Genomic DNA, 17,159 nt, shown 5'->3' with positions numbered 1-17,159 from the left:
GGGTTATAGGGGTGGTTTCTGGCCCACGCTGGTTACTATGCTACAGGTGAGAGGGTCTGATCTATCACAAGCCAAAGCCCTGTTGTCCTCCTCCTCCTCCTCCCCTGAGACCAATGTACTGTATATGCATGGTGGACTGTGTGGCGGTGGACAATGACTAGTTGAGCCACGCAGCAGCAGTGTTTGCATTGTAATACCCTGTGATCCATGCAGCTGTGTGTATGTGTGGAACCTCAAGGACAGTGATATAATCTCACTGGCAAATCTGATGCTGAATTCTGAACCTGCTTCCTTTTGCTCCCTAAAACACCATGTAGATCCAAGAGGAAATGTGGGGAACTCTCCAACTTGACGTCGGATAAGCTAGGTAGATGGATCATACACCTGTCCAATCCCTTCAAATCGAGAGCAGTGACTCTGTGTTAGGGGGGGTAGGGTGCTATGGTCTAGGGGGGGTAGGGTGCTATGGTCTAGGGTGCTATGGTCTAGGGGGGGTAGGGTGCTATGGTCTAGGGTGCTATGGTCTAGGGGGGGTAGGGTGCTATGGTCTAGGGGGGGTAGGGTGCTATGGTCTAGGGTGCTATGGTCTAGGGTGCTATGGTCTAGGGGGGGTAGGGTGCTATGGTCTAGGGTGCTATGGTCTAGGGGAGGTAGGGTGCTATGGTCTAGGTGGGGTAGGGTGCTATGGTCTAGGGTGCTATGGTCTAGGGGAGGTAGGGTGCTATGGTCTAGGGGGGGTAGGGTGCTATGGTCTAGGGGGGGTAGGGTGCTATGGTCTAGGGGGGGTAGGGTGCTATGGTCTAGGGTGCTATGGTCTAGGGGAGGTAGGGTGCTATGGTCTAGGGGGGGTAGGGTACTATGGTCTAGGGGGGGTAGGGTACTATGGTCTAGGGGGGGTAGGGCGCTATGGTCTAGGGGGGGTAGGGTACTATGGTCTAGGGGGGGTAGGGTACTATGGTCTAGGGGGGGTAGGGCGCTATGGTCTAGGGGGGGGTAGGGTGCTATGGTCTAGGGGGGGTAGGGTACTATGGTCTAGGGGGGGTAGGGCGCTATGGTCTAGGGGGGTAGGGTGCTATGGTCTAGGGGGGGTAGGGTACTATGGTCTAGGGGGGGTAGGGCGCTATGGTCTAGGGGGGGTAGGGTGCTATGGTCTAGGGGGGGTAGGGTACTATGGTCTAGGGGGGGGTAGGGCACTATGGTCTAGGGGGGGGTAGGGCGCTATGGTCTAGGGGGGGTAGGGCGCTATGGTCTAGGGGGTAGGGTACTATGGTCTAGGGGGGGTAGGGTGCTATGGTCTGGTGGGGTAGGGTACTATGGTCTAGGGGGGGTAGGGTACTATGGTCTAGGGGGGGTAGGGTACTATGGTCTAGGGGAGGTAGGGTGATATGGTCTAGGGGGGGTAGGGTGCTATGGTCTGGTGGGGTAGGGTACTATGGTCTAGGGGGGGTAGGGTACTATGGTCTAGGGGGGGTAGGGTACTATGGTCTAGGGAAGGTAGGGTGCTATGGTCTAGGGGGGGTAGGGTACTATGGTCTAGGGGGGGTAGGGTACTATGGTCTAGGGGGGGTAGGGTACTATGGTCTAGGGGAGGTAGGGTGCTATGGTCTAGGGGGGTAGGGTGCTATGGTCTAGGGGGGGTAGGGTGCTATGGTCTAGGGGGGGTAGGGCGCTATGGTCTAGGGGGGGTAGGGTACTATGGTCTAGGGGGGGGGTAGGGTACTATGGTCTAGGGGGGGGGGTAGGGTGCTATGGTCTAGGGGGGGTAGGGTGCTATGGTCTAGGGGGGGTAGGGTGATATGGTCTAGGGGGGGTAGGGTGCTATGGTCTAGGGGGGGTAGGGTGATATGGTCTAGGGGGGGTAGGGTGCTATGGTCTAGGGGGGGGTAGGGTGCTATGGTCTAGGGGGGGTAGGGTACTATGGTCTAGGGGGGGGGTAGGGTACTATGGTCTAGGGGGGGTAGGGTACTATGGTCTAGGGGGGGTAGGGTAGGGTGCTATGGTCTAGGGTACTATGGTCTAGGGGGGTAGGGTGCTATGGTCTAGGGGGGGTAGGGTGCTATGGTCTAGGGGGGGTAGGGTGCTATGGTTTAGGGGGGTAGGGTGCTATGGTCTAGGGGGGGTAGGGTTCTCGGCATCTATTTGGGACTCAGCAGTAATCTTACTAGCAGCAGAGTTTGTTAGATGGAGGGGACTGCCGGGTTATCTTGAAGGAGTCGCTGCTGTCAACGTCTGGATTCTCCAGAGGCGGAATCTGTTTACCTGAAACACAACACAGGTGCAGTTGAAGGTGCAGTTTAAACAACCAGGTGCAGTTTGAAGGAAGTTGAGGTAGTTTCTGGAGTAACTAGCGTTAGCAATGGCTCCAGAAGCTGCCTTCCTTCAAACTGCACGCAGAGACATACAAATGGTATCCATGAGTTCATCTGACTCTGGGTATGTAAAAAAAAAGGGCTTAATTGCCAAGATCTCACACTATCCCTTTAAGTGGTGAATCCTAACTGTCACTTAAGTGAAAATCTGAATGAAGTAGAAGTTCAGATTTGTCCCTAAGAGAGCTGCTAACAGGCTAACAGGCTAACAGGCTAACAGGCTCTGTACTGAATGGTGCTACTCTGTCTTACAAGGTTGAATGGAATGTTGTGGTGTCTACAACGAACACACTTCAAAAGACATTCACGAGGGATGCTTTAGTTAAGTGACTTTTTATTTTATTTCAAATTTAACCGTAATTTAACTAGGCAAGTCAGTTAAGAACAAATTCTTATTTACAATGACGGCCTACTTGGGAACAGTGGGTTAACTGTTTTTGTTCAGGTGCAGAACGACAGATTTTTACCTCGTCAGCTCATGGATTCGATCCAGAAACCTTTACGGTTAACTAGTCCAACGCTCTAAACCACTAGGCCACGCTGCCGACCCTCCCCTCTAAACCACTAGGCCACGCTGCCGACCCTCCCCTCTAAACCACTAGGCCACGCTGCCGACCCTCCCCTCTAAACCACTAGGCCACGCTGCCGACCCTCCCCTCTAACCACTAGGCCACGCTGCCGACCCTCCCCTCTAACCACTAGGCCACGCTGCCGACCCTCCCCTCTAACCACTAGGCCACGCTGCCGACCCTCCCCTCTAACCACTAGGCCACGCTGCCGACCCTCCCCTCTAACCACTAGGCCACGCTGCCGACCCTCCCCTCTAACCACTAGGCCACGCTGCCGACCCTCCCCTCTAACCACTAGGCCACGCTGCCGACCCTCCCCTCTAACCACTAGGCCACGCTGCCGACCCTCCCCTCTAAACCACTAGGCCACGCTGCCGACCCTCCCCTCTAAACCACTAGGCCACGCTGCCGACCCTCCCCTCTAAACCACTAGGCCACGCTGCCGACCCTCCCCTCTAACCACTAGGCCACGCTGCCGACCCTCCCCTCTAACCACTAGGCCACGCTGCCGACCCTCCCCTCTAACCACTAGGCCACGCTGCCGAACCACGGAACATCTCACATAACAATTCATGATAAAACAAACTAAACAGTGTTTGATGTGGTCGGATGGAACGAACCACCACGCCGACGTAAACTGTAAACTAAAACACACTTACTGATCTTCTGAAAGAGCTCCTCCACATTGACAGCGTTTCTGGCGCTGGTCTCCATGAAGATGGCTGCGATGGACTCAGCAAAGTCCTTCGCTTCCTTCATAGGAACTTCCCTGTTAAAAGAGATACTATAAACTAAAGCTTGGGTTGACTCATCAACAGGGCTTCCCTAACAAACAGCCTTTAACGTGGTGGTGGTGACTCATCAACAGGGCTTCCCAAACAGCCTTTAACATGGTGGTGACTCATCAACAGGGCTTCCATAACAGCCTTTAACATGGTGGTGACTCATCAACAGGGCTTCCATAACAGCCTTTAACATGGTGGTGACTCATCAACAGGGCTTCCATAACAGCCTTTAACATGGTGGTGGTGACTCATCAACAGGGCTTCCCTAACAAACAGCCTTTAACATGGTGGTGGTGACTCATCAACAGGGCTTCCCTAACAAACAGCCTTTAACATGGTGGTGGTGACTCATCAACAGGGCTTCCATAACAAACAGCCTTTAACATGGTGGTGGTGACTCATCAACAGGGCTTCCATAACAGCCTTTAACGTGGTGGTGACTCATCAACAGGGCTTCCATAACAGCCTTTAACATGGTGGTGGCTCATCAACAGGGCTTCCATAACAGCCTTTAACATGGTGGTGGTGACTCATCAACAGGGCTTCCATAACAAACAGCCTTTAACATGGTGGTGACTCATCAACAGGGCTTCCCTAACAAACAGCCTTTAACATGGTGGTGGTGACTCATCAACAGGGCTTCCCTAACAAACAGCCTTTAACATGGTGGTGGTGACTCACCAACAGGGCTTCCATAACAAACAGCCTTTAACATGGTGGTGACTCATCAACAGGGCTTCCATAACAAACAGCCTTTAACATGGTGGTGGCTCATCAACAGGGCTTCCCTAACAAACAGCCTTTAACGTGGTAGTGACTCATCAACAGGGCTTCCATAACAGCCTTTAACATGGTGGTGACTCATCAACAGGGCTTCCATAACAGCCTTTAACATGGTGGTGGTGACTCATCAACAGGGCTTCCATAACAAACAGCCTTTAACATGGTGGTGACTCATCAACAGGGCTTCCCTAACAAACAGCCTTTAACATGGTGGTGGTGACTCATCAACAGGGCTTCCCTAACAAACAGCCTTTAACATGGTGGTGGTGACTCACCAACAGGGCTTCCATAACAAACAGCCTTTAACATGGTGGTGACTCATCAACAGGGCTTCCATAACAAACAGCCTTTAACATGGTGGTGGCTCATCAACAGGGCTTCCCTAACAAACAGCCTTTAACGTGGTGGTGACTCATCAACAGGGCTTCCATAACAGCCTTTAACATGGTGGTGGTGACTCATCAACAGGGCTTCCCTAACAAACAGCCTTTAACATGGTGGTGGTGACTCATCAACAGGGCTTCCATAACAGCCTTTAACATGGTGGTGGTGACTCATCAACAGGGCTTCCATAACAAACAGCCTTTAACATGGTGGTGGTGACTCACCAACAGGGCTTCCCTAACAGCCTTTAACATGGTGGTGGCTCATCAACAGGGCTTCCCTAACAAACAGACTTTAACGTGGTGGTGACTCATCAACAGGGCTTCCATAACAGCCTTTAACATGGTGGTGGCTCATCAACAGGGCTTCCCTAACAAACAGCCTTTAACATGGTGGTGGTGACTCATCAACAGGGCTTCCATAACAAACAGCCTTTAACGTGGTAGTGACTCATCAACAGGGCTTCCATAACAGCCTTTAACATGGTGGTGACTCATCAACAGGGCTTCCATAACAGCCTTTAACATGGTGGTGGTGACTCATCAACAGGGCTTCCCTAACAAACAGCCTTTAACATGGTGGTGACTCATCAACAGGGCTTCCCTAACAGCCTTTAACATGGTGGTGGTGACTCATCAACAGGGCTTCCCTAACAAACAGCCTTTAACATGGTGGTGGTGACTCACCAACAGGGCTTCCCTAACAGCCTTTAACATGGTGGTGGTGACTCATCAACAGGGCTTCCCTAACAGCCTTTAACATGGTGGTGACTCATCAACAGGGCTTCCCTAACAAACAGCCTTTAACATGGTGGTGGTGACTCATCAACAGGGCTTCCCTAACAAACAGCCTTTAACATGGTGGTGACTCATCAACAGGGCTTCCCTAACAGCCTTTAACATGGTGGTGACTCATCAACAGGGCTTCCCTAACAAACAGCCTTTAACATGGTGGTGGTGACTCATCAACAGGGCTTCCCTAACAGCCTTTAACATGGTGGTGACTCATCAACAGGGCTTCCCTAACAAACAGCCTTTAACATGGTGGTGGTGACTCATCAACAGGGCTTCCATAACAAACAGCCTTTAACATGGTGGTGGTGACTCATCAACAGGGCTTCCCTAACAAACAGCCTTTAACGTGGTGGTGACTCATCAACAGGGCTTCCCTAACAAACAGCCTTTAACGTGGTGGTGACTCATCAACAGGGCTTCCCTAACAAACAGCCTTTAACATGGTGGTGGTGACTCATCAACAGGGCTTCCATAACAAACAGCCTTTAACGTGGTGGTGACTCATCAACAGGGCTTCCCTAACAAACGGCCTTTAACATGGTGGTGGTGACTCATCAACAGGGCTTCCCTAACAGCCTTTAACATGGTGGTGGTGACTCATCAACAGGGCTTCCCTAACAGCCTTTAACATGGTGGTGGTGACTCATCAACAGGGCTTCCCTAACAGCCTTTAACATGGTGGTGACTCATCAACAGGGCTTCCCTAACAAACAGCCTTTAACATGGTGGTGGTGACTCATCAACAGGGCTTCCCTAACAAACAGCCTTTAACATGGTGGTGACTCATCAACAGGGCTTCCCTAACAGCCTTTAACATGGTGGTGACTCATCAACAGGGCTTCCCTAACAAACAGCCTTTAACATGGTGGTGGTGACTCATCAACAGGGCTTCCCTAACAGCCTTTAACATGGTGGTGACTCATCAACAGGGCTTCCCTAACAAACAGCCTTTAACATGGTGGTGGTGACTCATCAACAGGGCTTCCATAACAAACAGCCTTTAACATGGTGGTGACTCATCAACAGGGCTTCCATAACAGCCTTTAACATGGTGGTGACTCATCAACAGGGCTTCCATAACAAACAGCCTTTAACATGGTGGTGACTCATCAACAGGGCTTCCCTAACAAACAGACTTTAACATGGTGGTGACTCATCAACAGGGCTTCCCTAACAGCCTTTAACATGGTGGTGGTGACTCATCAACAGGGCTTCCCTAACAAACAGCCTTTAACATGGTGGTGACTCATCAACAGGGCTTCCCTAACAAACAGCCTTTAACATGGTGGTGACTCATCAACAGGGCTTCCCTAACAGCCTTTAACATGGTGGTGACTCATCAACAGGGCTTCCCTAACAAACAGCCTTTAACATGGTGGTGGTGACTCATCAACAGGGCTTCCATAACAAACAGCCTTTAACGTGGTGGTGGTGACTCATCAACAGGGCTTCCCTAACAGCCTTTAACATGGTGGTGACTCATCAACAGGGCTTCCCTAACAAACAGCCTTTAACGTGTGGTGGTGACTCATCAACAGGGCTTCCCTAACAAACAGCCTTTAACATGGTGGTGGTGACTCACCAACAGGGCTTCCCTAACAAACGGCCTTTAACATGGTGGTGGTGACTCATCAACAGGGCTTCCATAACAAACAGCCTTTAACATGGTGGTGGTGACTCATCAACAGGGCTTCCCTAACAAACAGCCTTTAACATGGTGGTGACTCATCAACAGGGCTTCCATAACAAACAGCCTTTAACATGGTGGTGGTGACTCATCAACAGGGCTTCCCTAACAAACAGCCTTTAACATGGTGGTGGTGACTCATCAACAGGGCTTCCCTAACAAACAGCCTTTAACATGGTGGTGACTCATCAACAGGGCTTCCCTAACAAACAGCCTTTAACATGGTGGTGGTGACTCATCAACAGGGCTTCCCTAACAAACAGCCTTTAACATGGTGGTGGTGACTCATCAACAGGGCTTCCATAACAAACAGCCTTTAACATGGTGGTGGTGACTCATCAACAGGGCTTCCATAACAAACAGCCTTTAACATGGTGGTGACTCATCAACAGGGCTTCCCTAACAAACAGCCTTTAACATGGTGGTGACTCATCAACAGGGCTTCCCTAACAAACAGCCTTTAACATGGTGGTGGTGACTCATCAACAGGGCTTCCCTAACAAACAGCCTTTAACATGGTGGTGACTCATCAACAGGGCTTCCATAACAAACAGCCTTTAACATGGTGGTGGTGACTCATCAACAGGGCTTCCCTAACAAACAGCCTTTAACATGGTGGTGACTCATCAACAGGGCTTCCCTAACAAACAGCCTTTAACATGGTGGTGGTGACTCATCAACAGGGCTTCCCTAACAAACAGCCTTTAACATGGTGGTGACTCATCAACAGGGCTTCCCTAACAAACAGCCTTTAACATGGTGGTGGTGACTCATCAACAGGGCTTCCCTAACAAACAGCCTTTAACATGGTGGTGACTCATCAACAGGGCTTCCCTAACAAACAGCCTTTAACATGGTGGTGACTCATCAACAGGGCTTCCCTAACAAACAGCCTTTAACATGGTGGTGGTGACTCATCAACAGGGCTTCCCTAACAAACAGCCTTTAACATGGTGGTGGTGACTCATCAACAGGGCTTCCCTAACAAACAGCCTTTAACATGGTGGTGACTCATCAACAGGGCTTCCATAACAAACAGCCTTTAACATGGTGGTGACTCATCAACAGGGCTTCCCTAACAAACAGCCTTTAACATGGTGGTGGTGACTCATCAACAGGGCTTCCCTAACAAACAGCCTTTAACATGGTGGTGACTCATCAACAGGGCTTCCCTAACAAACAGCCTTTAACATGGTGGTGGTGACTCATCAACAGGGCTTCCCTAACAAACAGCCTTTAACATGGTGGTGACTCATCAACAGGGCTTCCATAACAAACAGCCTTTAACATGGTGGTGACTCATCAACAGGGCTTCCCTAACAAACAGCCTTTAACATGGTGGTGGTGAGGTTACACCCTTGTGAGAATATCAGTATTTTAGTTGTTAAGTAAACAAAATTAAACCCTTGTTGTCAACTTACTACACTTCCTTAGCTTGATACTGGTACCTAGGCTAATACTTCCTCGTCTTAAATGTAACGAAGGTGGACATCGAGGTCCTGTCAATCAAATGGTTCTTACGGCCTACAGAGCAGAGTTGTATTGCAGAGTCCCAACAATAGTAACACACAACACCATGGCAAGGTGACCAATCAACAGGGTTTCCATGACGACGTGAACGTGAAGGACTGATACCTGATGTCCCCCAAATCCTTCTTGTTCCCTGCCAAGGCTACAATGATGTCCTCAGGACCGTGATCCTTCAGCTCCTTCACCCATTTCTTCAGTGTCTGGAAAGAGTCCTGACGGACAGACAGAACGGGGCAGACAGACAGGCAGGCAGACAGACAGACAGACAGAACAGACATAACAGGGCAGGCAGGACAGACAGACAGAACAGAACAGGGCAGGCAGACAGGCAGACAGAGCAGACAGACAGAGACAGAACAGACATAACATGGCAGGCAGGACAGACAGGTAGAACAGAACAGGGCAGACAGACAGGCGAACAGAACAGGGCAGGCAGACAGGCGAACAGAGCAGACAGACATAACAGGGCAGACAGAACAGAACAATGGCCAGGTTACACTTTACTACAGGACTGATTTGTCAAACTTTGCTTTTTACCCCCAAAGCCTCCTTTCTCTAGCCTGGGCCCGTATTCATAAAGTAGAAGTGCTGATCTAGGATCAGGTCCCCCCACTTGTCCAATATAACATCTTAATTATAATGATCTGAGAGGCAAAACTGATCCTAGATCACCAGTCCTACTAGCGTGAGACGCTTTATGAATACAGGCCCTGGTCTCAGATCTGTTTAGCATGACAATGACCACAGGAGTTGGCAAGACGACACAAATAGGCCAGACTGTAAATGTCTCCAGTCTGGAATCCACACAGATTATTGATCGGTTCCTTACCAGTTTGGTGATGTCATAGACTATGACAGCGGCGGCAGAGCCTCGGTAGTACATGGGAGCCAGCGAGTGGAACTGGAATCAAACGATACAGGAAGTTAGCTATGAACAAAGGGGAGGTCATATGACTGCATTACTGGGTTTTAACCATGTTAAAACTAACTAGTTCAGCTTTAGGGTTAAAAAATAAATATTCAAGTTCAAATACAAAATAGGAAATAATATACAGTTGGACAAAGAGATGGTGAGCTACCAGCTACAGTATAGCAAAACAATATAACTGCGAGCTATTTTTCCCTCATGTGTTAAGGACTTAATGATGAGGCATTCTAACAGCAGGCCTGGTCAGCATATTGCCCATCCTACACATATTTCCACACACACTTTCCATTTACACCCCACCCCTGTGAGTCATCACGCCACAACAATACTATGGACCTTGAACTCTGACCCATGCTGTGTCCCAGAATAACAAACCACATCTTCTCTGAGAATAGGAATCCTTCTCATGATGACGAGACATATGTTACACAGTCAAGAAAAGATTGTGTAAGCCACTTGAGCAGTGATTGGACAGACACCATCGGACCCAGGAAGTGTGGCTATGGCAACGCGAGACAAGACAACAACGTCAAACTAAATCTCGGCCCAATGGACAAATCAAATAGTGAGTAGTTGGCCATCTCTGACCCTTCCAGTCTCCATGAATCAGCCTTTACCTCCCGGCGAGCAGTGAAACTTATTTTGGATATTATTTTCTTGTTGACTGGATAAAATGAAAACAAGGTGAACAGGTTTTTCTAATCTCCCAGAATCAGTTGGGTCCTATTTTGAGATGGCAACACTACCAGCGAGAGCAGTGGAGGCTGCTGAGGGGAGGACGGCTTATAATAATGGCTGGAATGGAATCAATGGAATCAATGGAATGGAAGTCAATGGAATGGAATCAATGAAATGGAATCAATGGAATGGAATCAATGGAATGGAATCAATGAAATGGAATCAATGGAATGGAATCAATGGAATGGAATGGAGTTAATGGAATGGAATCAATTAAATGGAATCAATGGAATGGAATCAATGGAATGGAATCAATGGAATGAGTCAATGGAATGGAGTCAATGAAATGGCGTCAATGGAATGGAATCAATGGAATGGAGTCAATGGAATGGGTCAATGGAATGGAATCAATGGAATGGAATCAATAGAATGGAATCAATGGAATGGAATCAATGGAATGGAGTCAATGGAATGGAATCAATGGAATGGAGTCAATGGAATGGAATCAATGGAATGGAGTCAATGGAATGGAATCAATGGAATGGAAACCATGTGTTTAAAATATAATTCCATTTACTCCATTCCAGCCATTATTACATGCCATCCTCCAATCAGCAGCCTCCACTGAGTGAGAATGTTGTACAGATAAAGGATGAGGAAAAGGAGAAAGAGGAAGAACCCACCCTTTCCTGTCCCGCTGTGTCCCAGATGAGGAACTTGTGTAGTTCATGTCCACACGGCACCGTCTTGGTTAAAAACGATGCCCTGCAAGTAACACAGAACATTAGGCCTAGCACAGTCTTAATCATTAAGACAACTGTCGGAATGATAGAATAGTGTTAACTGTTGATGACAGAATAGGTCAGGAACAAGACAGGACAGGTCAGAGCAGGACCGAGCAAGACAGGACAGGTCAGCGCAAGACAGGACAGGTCAGAGCAAGACAGGACCGGTCAGTGCAGGACAGTGCAGGCCAGAGAAGGACCGGTCAGAGCAGGACCGAGCAAGACAGGACAGGTCAGAGCAGGACAGGTCAGTGCAGGACAGAGCAGAGAAGGACAGGTCAGAACAGGACAGGACAAGACAGGACAGAGTAGAACAGAACAGGACAGAGCAGGTCAGAGGTGAACAGGTCAGGACAGAGCAGTACAGGTCAGGACAGAGCAGAACAGGACAGAGCAGAACAGGACAAGACAGGACAGGACAGAGTAGAACAGAACAGGACAGAGGTGAACAGGACAGGTCAGGACAGAGTAGAACAGAACAGGACAGAGCAGGTCAGAGGTGAACAGGTCAGGATAGAGCAGTACAGGTCAGGACAGAGCAGAACAGGACAAGACAGGACAGAGTAGAACAGAACAGGTCAGGACAGAACAAGACAAATTAGAATAGAAGAATAACTTTATTTTTCCCACGAGGGATGATGAAAGTTTTACACTCAGAGCAGTTACTTCACCAAGGCCTATCATGAGATACCAAATCAGACAGAGAATCAGACAGAGAATCAGACAGAGGATCAGACAGAAAATCAGATAGAGAATCAGACAGAGGATCAGATAGAGAATCAGATAGAGGATCAGACAGAGGATCAGACAGAGGATCAGATAGAGAATCAGACAGAAAATCAGACAGAGGATCAGACAGAGGATCAGACAGAGAATCAGACAGAGAATCAGATAGAGAATCAGACAGAGGATCAGATAGAGGATCAGACAGAGGATCAGACAGAGGATCAGACAGAGGATCAGACAGAGGATCAGATAGAGGATCAGATAGAGGATCAGATAGAGGATCAGACAGAGGATCAGATAGAGAATCAGACAGAGGATCAGACAGAGGATCAGACAGAGGATCAGATAGAGGATCAGATAGAGGATCAGACAGAGGATCAGACAGAGAATCAGATAGAAAATCAGACAGAGAATCAGATAGAGGATCAGATAGAGAATCAGATAGAGAATCAGACAGAGAATCAGACAGAGAATCAGACAGAGAATCAGACAGAGAATCAAACAGAGAATCAGATAGAAAATCAGACAGAGAATCAGACAGAGAATCAGACAGAGGATCAGACAGAGGATCAGACAGAGGATCAGACAGAGGATCAGACAGAGGATCAGATAGAGGATCAGATAGAGGATCAGACAGAGGATCAGACAGAGAATCAGACAGAGGATCAGACAGAGGATCAGACAGAGGATCAGACAGAGGATCAGACAGAGGATCAGACAGAGAATCAGATAGAAAATCAGACAGAGAATCAGATAGAGAATCAGATAGAGAATCAGACAGAGAATCAGACAGAGAATCAGACAGAGAATCAAACAGAGAATCAGATAGAAAATCAGACAGAGAATCAGACAGAGAATCAGACAGAGGATCAGACAGAGGATCAGACAGAGGATCAGACAGAGAATCAGACAGAATCAGACAGAGAATCAGACAGAGAATCAGACAGAGAATCAGATAGAGAAAGCTGGATTTGGATATAAAGCCCTTATTTCCAGGAAAATCCTTCCGACACAATTGCTAATTTCCTTTTCTTCCCTGGACATAAGACAGAGTTTGAGACTCTGGTTTTATTTGAGATTTCCGTGCAATTAACTTGATTTTCCTGAAAATGTCTCCAGAAGAGGACAGGCAGGAAGCTGATCACACACTTGTTGCATAAAATAAAGGTATTAACGCTCGTACAACTTACCCTATCGTTGGACTGACGTTGTGGTCGAAATGGTCTTGTACAAAACGACATACAATACTAGACTTGCCCACTCCTGTATCCTACAGCAGAAAGAAATAACACATTGGTGCAACGCTATATAGGGGTTACGATGTCTGTACAAAAGACTTGAGAAGATACACAACGGCTAAATGGCTAAAGCATCCCAGTAGCCTGTTGTTTGTGTAGCTTATGCTAACCAAGGATACATACTGTATCTGTAGGACCGAATGGTTACTTTATAAAAAACACTCTAACGGGATGGTGGCGTAACGGTTGGTAATAGTCAGAAGAGCCATTCCCCCCAAAAAATGCATCGTAAGGGAAATCTCTCAATGGACAAGGACAACAAAACTGCAGTACAATAAACAACAACATAATACAAAAAATGGATTTGTAAAGGCCTATCAAGGTCAGGGGAAAGGTTATGATTAGGTTATGTGGCGGCGACTCCACATTATTTTACTAAAGAAATCGTGTTTCCAATGTACGATTCTTCGACAAGATAATAACGGTGCCGTTTCTATACGATGTCAAATTCTAGCAAGACAGACAGGCATTCAAACGGCCGTGTTCCCCGTGTGAAGAGATACAGCCAGACCGCAGACAGACAGACGAGGAATTTCCAAAGAGAATCAACCACCCAATAACTTATTTCACTTACTCCTAGAAGACACACTTTTAATTCCCGTATGGCCATTTTAAAAAAGGTTATGGCAATCTAGGCATACTTCTTCCGTTTCTTTTCAACGCCTTTGTCTCTCCACGTTTGCTTACAACGTATTTTTTCTTTAGCTAAGAGAAAACAAAGTTCAGCCCCTAAGCAGGACTACTGGCCATCTTTCCAAATGTAACGGGACCAGCTGGAGCAAACCTCCCGAAACGCTCAACGTCACGTCACGGCGTAACCTCTTCCGTTACTTTTACGTTCAAAAGAGATGAGAACTGAAAAAGACAAGGCGATAAATTAAGAATAGTACCAGAGAATAAATAAACGATTTATTTTAAACTCAAGATTAGCGGTCCCCCAACAGGAGTGAAGATGGTGAGTAAATATAAACTGAAACATGTTACGGTTACTTCCAGGTATGGCAATTATTCATGTAGCCTGTGAGAATGGGATTGGAAATCGGTGAGACTTTTGGCGTAGCAATATTTAGAGTTTGTTCAGAAGTTCCCAATATGACAAATGAATAAGTTTTGAATAGACAGAGCTATGATGCACACGGCTGCAGCCAGAACATAATGGCTTTCCTCAAGTCCGGTTCTTCTCCAAGTTTCTTATACCCACTGTGCTACAGATTGCAATTTTGGGGTCAAGGTCAGGCTCTATATATAACCCTTCTTAACAAATGTTGTTATAACAGCTATATAAATCAAAATTTGATTCATTCATTGATTGAAAAGACAACCTTGGGGTAGTTTTACTGGTGTTTATAAAAAATAAAATAAAGGATGAACAATAAGGAAGCATCATGTTCAGCTCTACACTTTATTTTTCAACTGGCATGGGAAGCTACGAAAAGCCTTTTAACAATATGAAAATAACCTTATGCCGAAGATTAAACCACAGTTACGAGTCATATCCATTTCAATCATAACAGATTCGTTAATAAACAATAACATTTCTTAAAATCACATTTACCTACCAACAGGACTTGCTCAGACCAACAAGTGCCAACGCTGTCACACTAGAGTCTTCCTTCAGTTAATTCAGATCATTACTTATGTCAACAAACAAACAAAGAAACAGAAATGCAAAAAAAAAAAAAAAAAGAGTTGAAAAAATACAGTATGTTTTACATTTTACAGTAATGTACATGCACATCCTGCCGTGCCATCTTTAATGTCCTTCGCTTTCACCCGTCACTGATTGACAACGATCGATAAGGTAGAATGTTTCCATTGTATAAAATGGTCATAGACTATGCATTCTGAAATGACTGATTTATAATGTTGACTTGCGCCCACTTATAACAGGCTCTTGTTTATTAGGGCACAGAATGAACAAACTTTTTTTATTTTTTTTATTTTTTATGTTTTGCAACGGAAAGCGAAAAAATGTGCATTTCTTACTGAACAAGTCCAGGTAATTTCTCCCCGTTTTCAATTCGTTTTCTTTCGTTTGGTGCCTAATGAACACAACCCAGTCCTTCTGACCCTCTGGCATTAAGAGATGTAAATTATGAATATGGAAAAGGCAGGCAACATTTTACTTGGAAGGGCACCTACATAAAAGGACTTCATAACACATTCATAACTCATCCATAAAACATTCATAAGCACTACATAAAGCCTTTTCTAAGTCGACAAGCATTTCATAATGCAATCTCTTTGGGTTCTAAATGTGTTCTATAGATCATTCAACAGGTTTGTATTAACAGGCACAGCAGTGCTAAGTGAAGTTGACATGTTTCCGCTGCTTCAGGTTAGCATCATCTACTATATATTATATTACTGAATAAATGGCATCAGGTAGGTACATTTTAAACATTTTATAAATTTTGCAAGGATTTAGTCTTCTCCCAATATCTACCAGCGTATTATGTAAATATATAATATATAGACTAAATCGGCAGGTAGCCTAGTGGTTTGGAGCGTTGGGCCAGTAACCGTAAAGGTTGCTAGATCGAATCCCCGATCTGACAAGGTACAAAATCTGTCGTTCTGCCCCCTGAACAAGGCAGTTAACCCACTGATTCCTAGGCCGTCATTGAAAATAAGAATTTGTTCTTTAACTTTTATTTAACTAGGCAAGTCAGTTAAATATTTTTATTTTTATTTTATTTTTATAAAAAATGTATTAATGTTTTCCAAATATTTATATTTCGTATTCATCATGCAGCAGCACCACAACAGCAGACAAGTGTTTCCAATGACATCATCGGTGTGCATCATGTGATTCTAAACAATTATGAGAAGCCATTGCATGTCATTGGAAATGCTCGTGATTATATTGTTTACTACAACAACAACAACATAGAAACGCTCCATTTTCTAAACACGTTGATGTTGAGGTGGTGATGGACATGATGAATATGAAGTTGTAAAAAAAAAAAAAATGTTGACATTTCTCTTTAATGTTGTCTTTAGTGGTTCTATAGACCGAACAGACCAGTCTCTCTCAGTTATTATGGCACAGAGGATCCATTCCATTCATGATTGGTAAAAGATTGGTACAGGATTGGTAAAGACAAGCTTTAAGTAGTTGTTTTTAATATTGTTGATTTAACATGGGCCATATTACAAAGCTGTCATCTAAGACGCTTTTCTATAACTTACAGGTCAGGGTCTGTATTCATAAAGTAACTGAGTCAGAGTGCTGATCTAGGATCAGTTTAGCCTTTTAGATTGTAGTGAATAAGATTACATGGACAGAGAGGATCTGATCCTAGATCAGCACTCCTACTGACACTTTGTGAATATGGGACCTGGAGCCTACCTCTTCCTTCATTAGTAGCCCCTCCCCTCTCTGATGAGGGTAGGAGGGGGGAGGCCAGGGAGAGAGGGGTGGATAGAGGACAGGGGAGAGGGATGGATAGAGGCCAGGGAGAGAGGGAGAGCGATAGATGGATAGAGGCCAGGGAGAGGGATGGATAGAGGCCAGGGAGAGAGGGAGAGCGATAGATGGATAGAGGCCAGGGAGAGATGGATAGATGCCAGGGAGAGAGGGAGAGGGATGGATAGAGGCCAGGGAGAGAGGGGTGGATAGAGGCCAGGGGAGAGAGGGGTGGATAGAGGCCAGGGAGAGATAGAGGCCAGGGAGAGAGGGAGAGGGATGGATAGAGGCCAGGGGAGAGGGATGGATAGAGGCCAGGGGAGAGGGATGGATAGAGGCCAGGGAGAGAGGGATGGATAGAGGCCAGGGATGGATAGAGGCCAGGGGAGAGGGATGGATAGAGACCAGGGAGAGAGGGAGATGGATGGATAGAG

The 17,159-nt window shown here is 46.6% G+C and overlaps 1 protein-coding gene across 1 annotated transcript; it reads right to left on the bottom strand.

Moving 5' to 3' along the window:
- Window positions 1–2,057: 2,057 nt before the first annotated feature.
- Window positions 2,058–14,071, bottom strand: LOC120043298 (ras-related protein Rab-31-like). The gene is made up of 7 exons (XM_038987921.1): window positions 13,891–14,071; window positions 13,209–13,288; window positions 11,191–11,272; window positions 9,731–9,802; window positions 9,007–9,113; window positions 3,598–3,707; window positions 2,058–2,259 (listed from the first exon to the last, which is right to left on the bottom strand). Exons 1-7 carry the CDS (start codon window positions 13,924–13,926, stop codon window positions 2,162–2,164), a joined length of 585 nt encoding a protein of 194 aa, XP_038843849.1. The 5' UTR covers window positions 13,927–14,071; the 3' UTR covers window positions 2,058–2,161.
- Window positions 14,072–17,159: the final 3,088 nt, after the last annotated feature.

The sequence above is a fragment of the Salvelinus namaycush genome, unplaced genomic scaffold, assembly GCF_016432855.1.
Source record: "Salvelinus namaycush isolate Seneca unplaced genomic scaffold, SaNama_1.0 Scaffold89, whole genome shotgun sequence".
NCBI classification, from domain to species: domain Eukaryota; kingdom Metazoa; phylum Chordata; class Actinopteri; order Salmoniformes; family Salmonidae; genus Salvelinus; species Salvelinus namaycush.
Note: the sequence above shows the minus strand (reverse complement) of the source record. Positions and strands in the feature narration are given on the sequence as shown.

Excerpts from the sequence above, each read along its gene's own strand:
- LOC120043298 (XM_038987921.1), bottom strand. The coding sequence starts at position 13,926 with ATGGCCATACGGGAATTAAAAGTGTGTCTTCTAGGA. Across the intron at positions 13,289-13,890 it reads TAAAAGTGTGTCTTCTAGGA|GATACAGGAGTGGGCAAGTC; the intron begins GTAAGTGAAATA and ends TTTCTGCTGTAG. Across the intron at positions 3,708-9,006 it reads AAGGATTTGGGGGACATCAG|GGAAGTTCCTATGAAGGAAG; the intron begins GTATCAGTCCTT and ends CTCTTTTAACAG.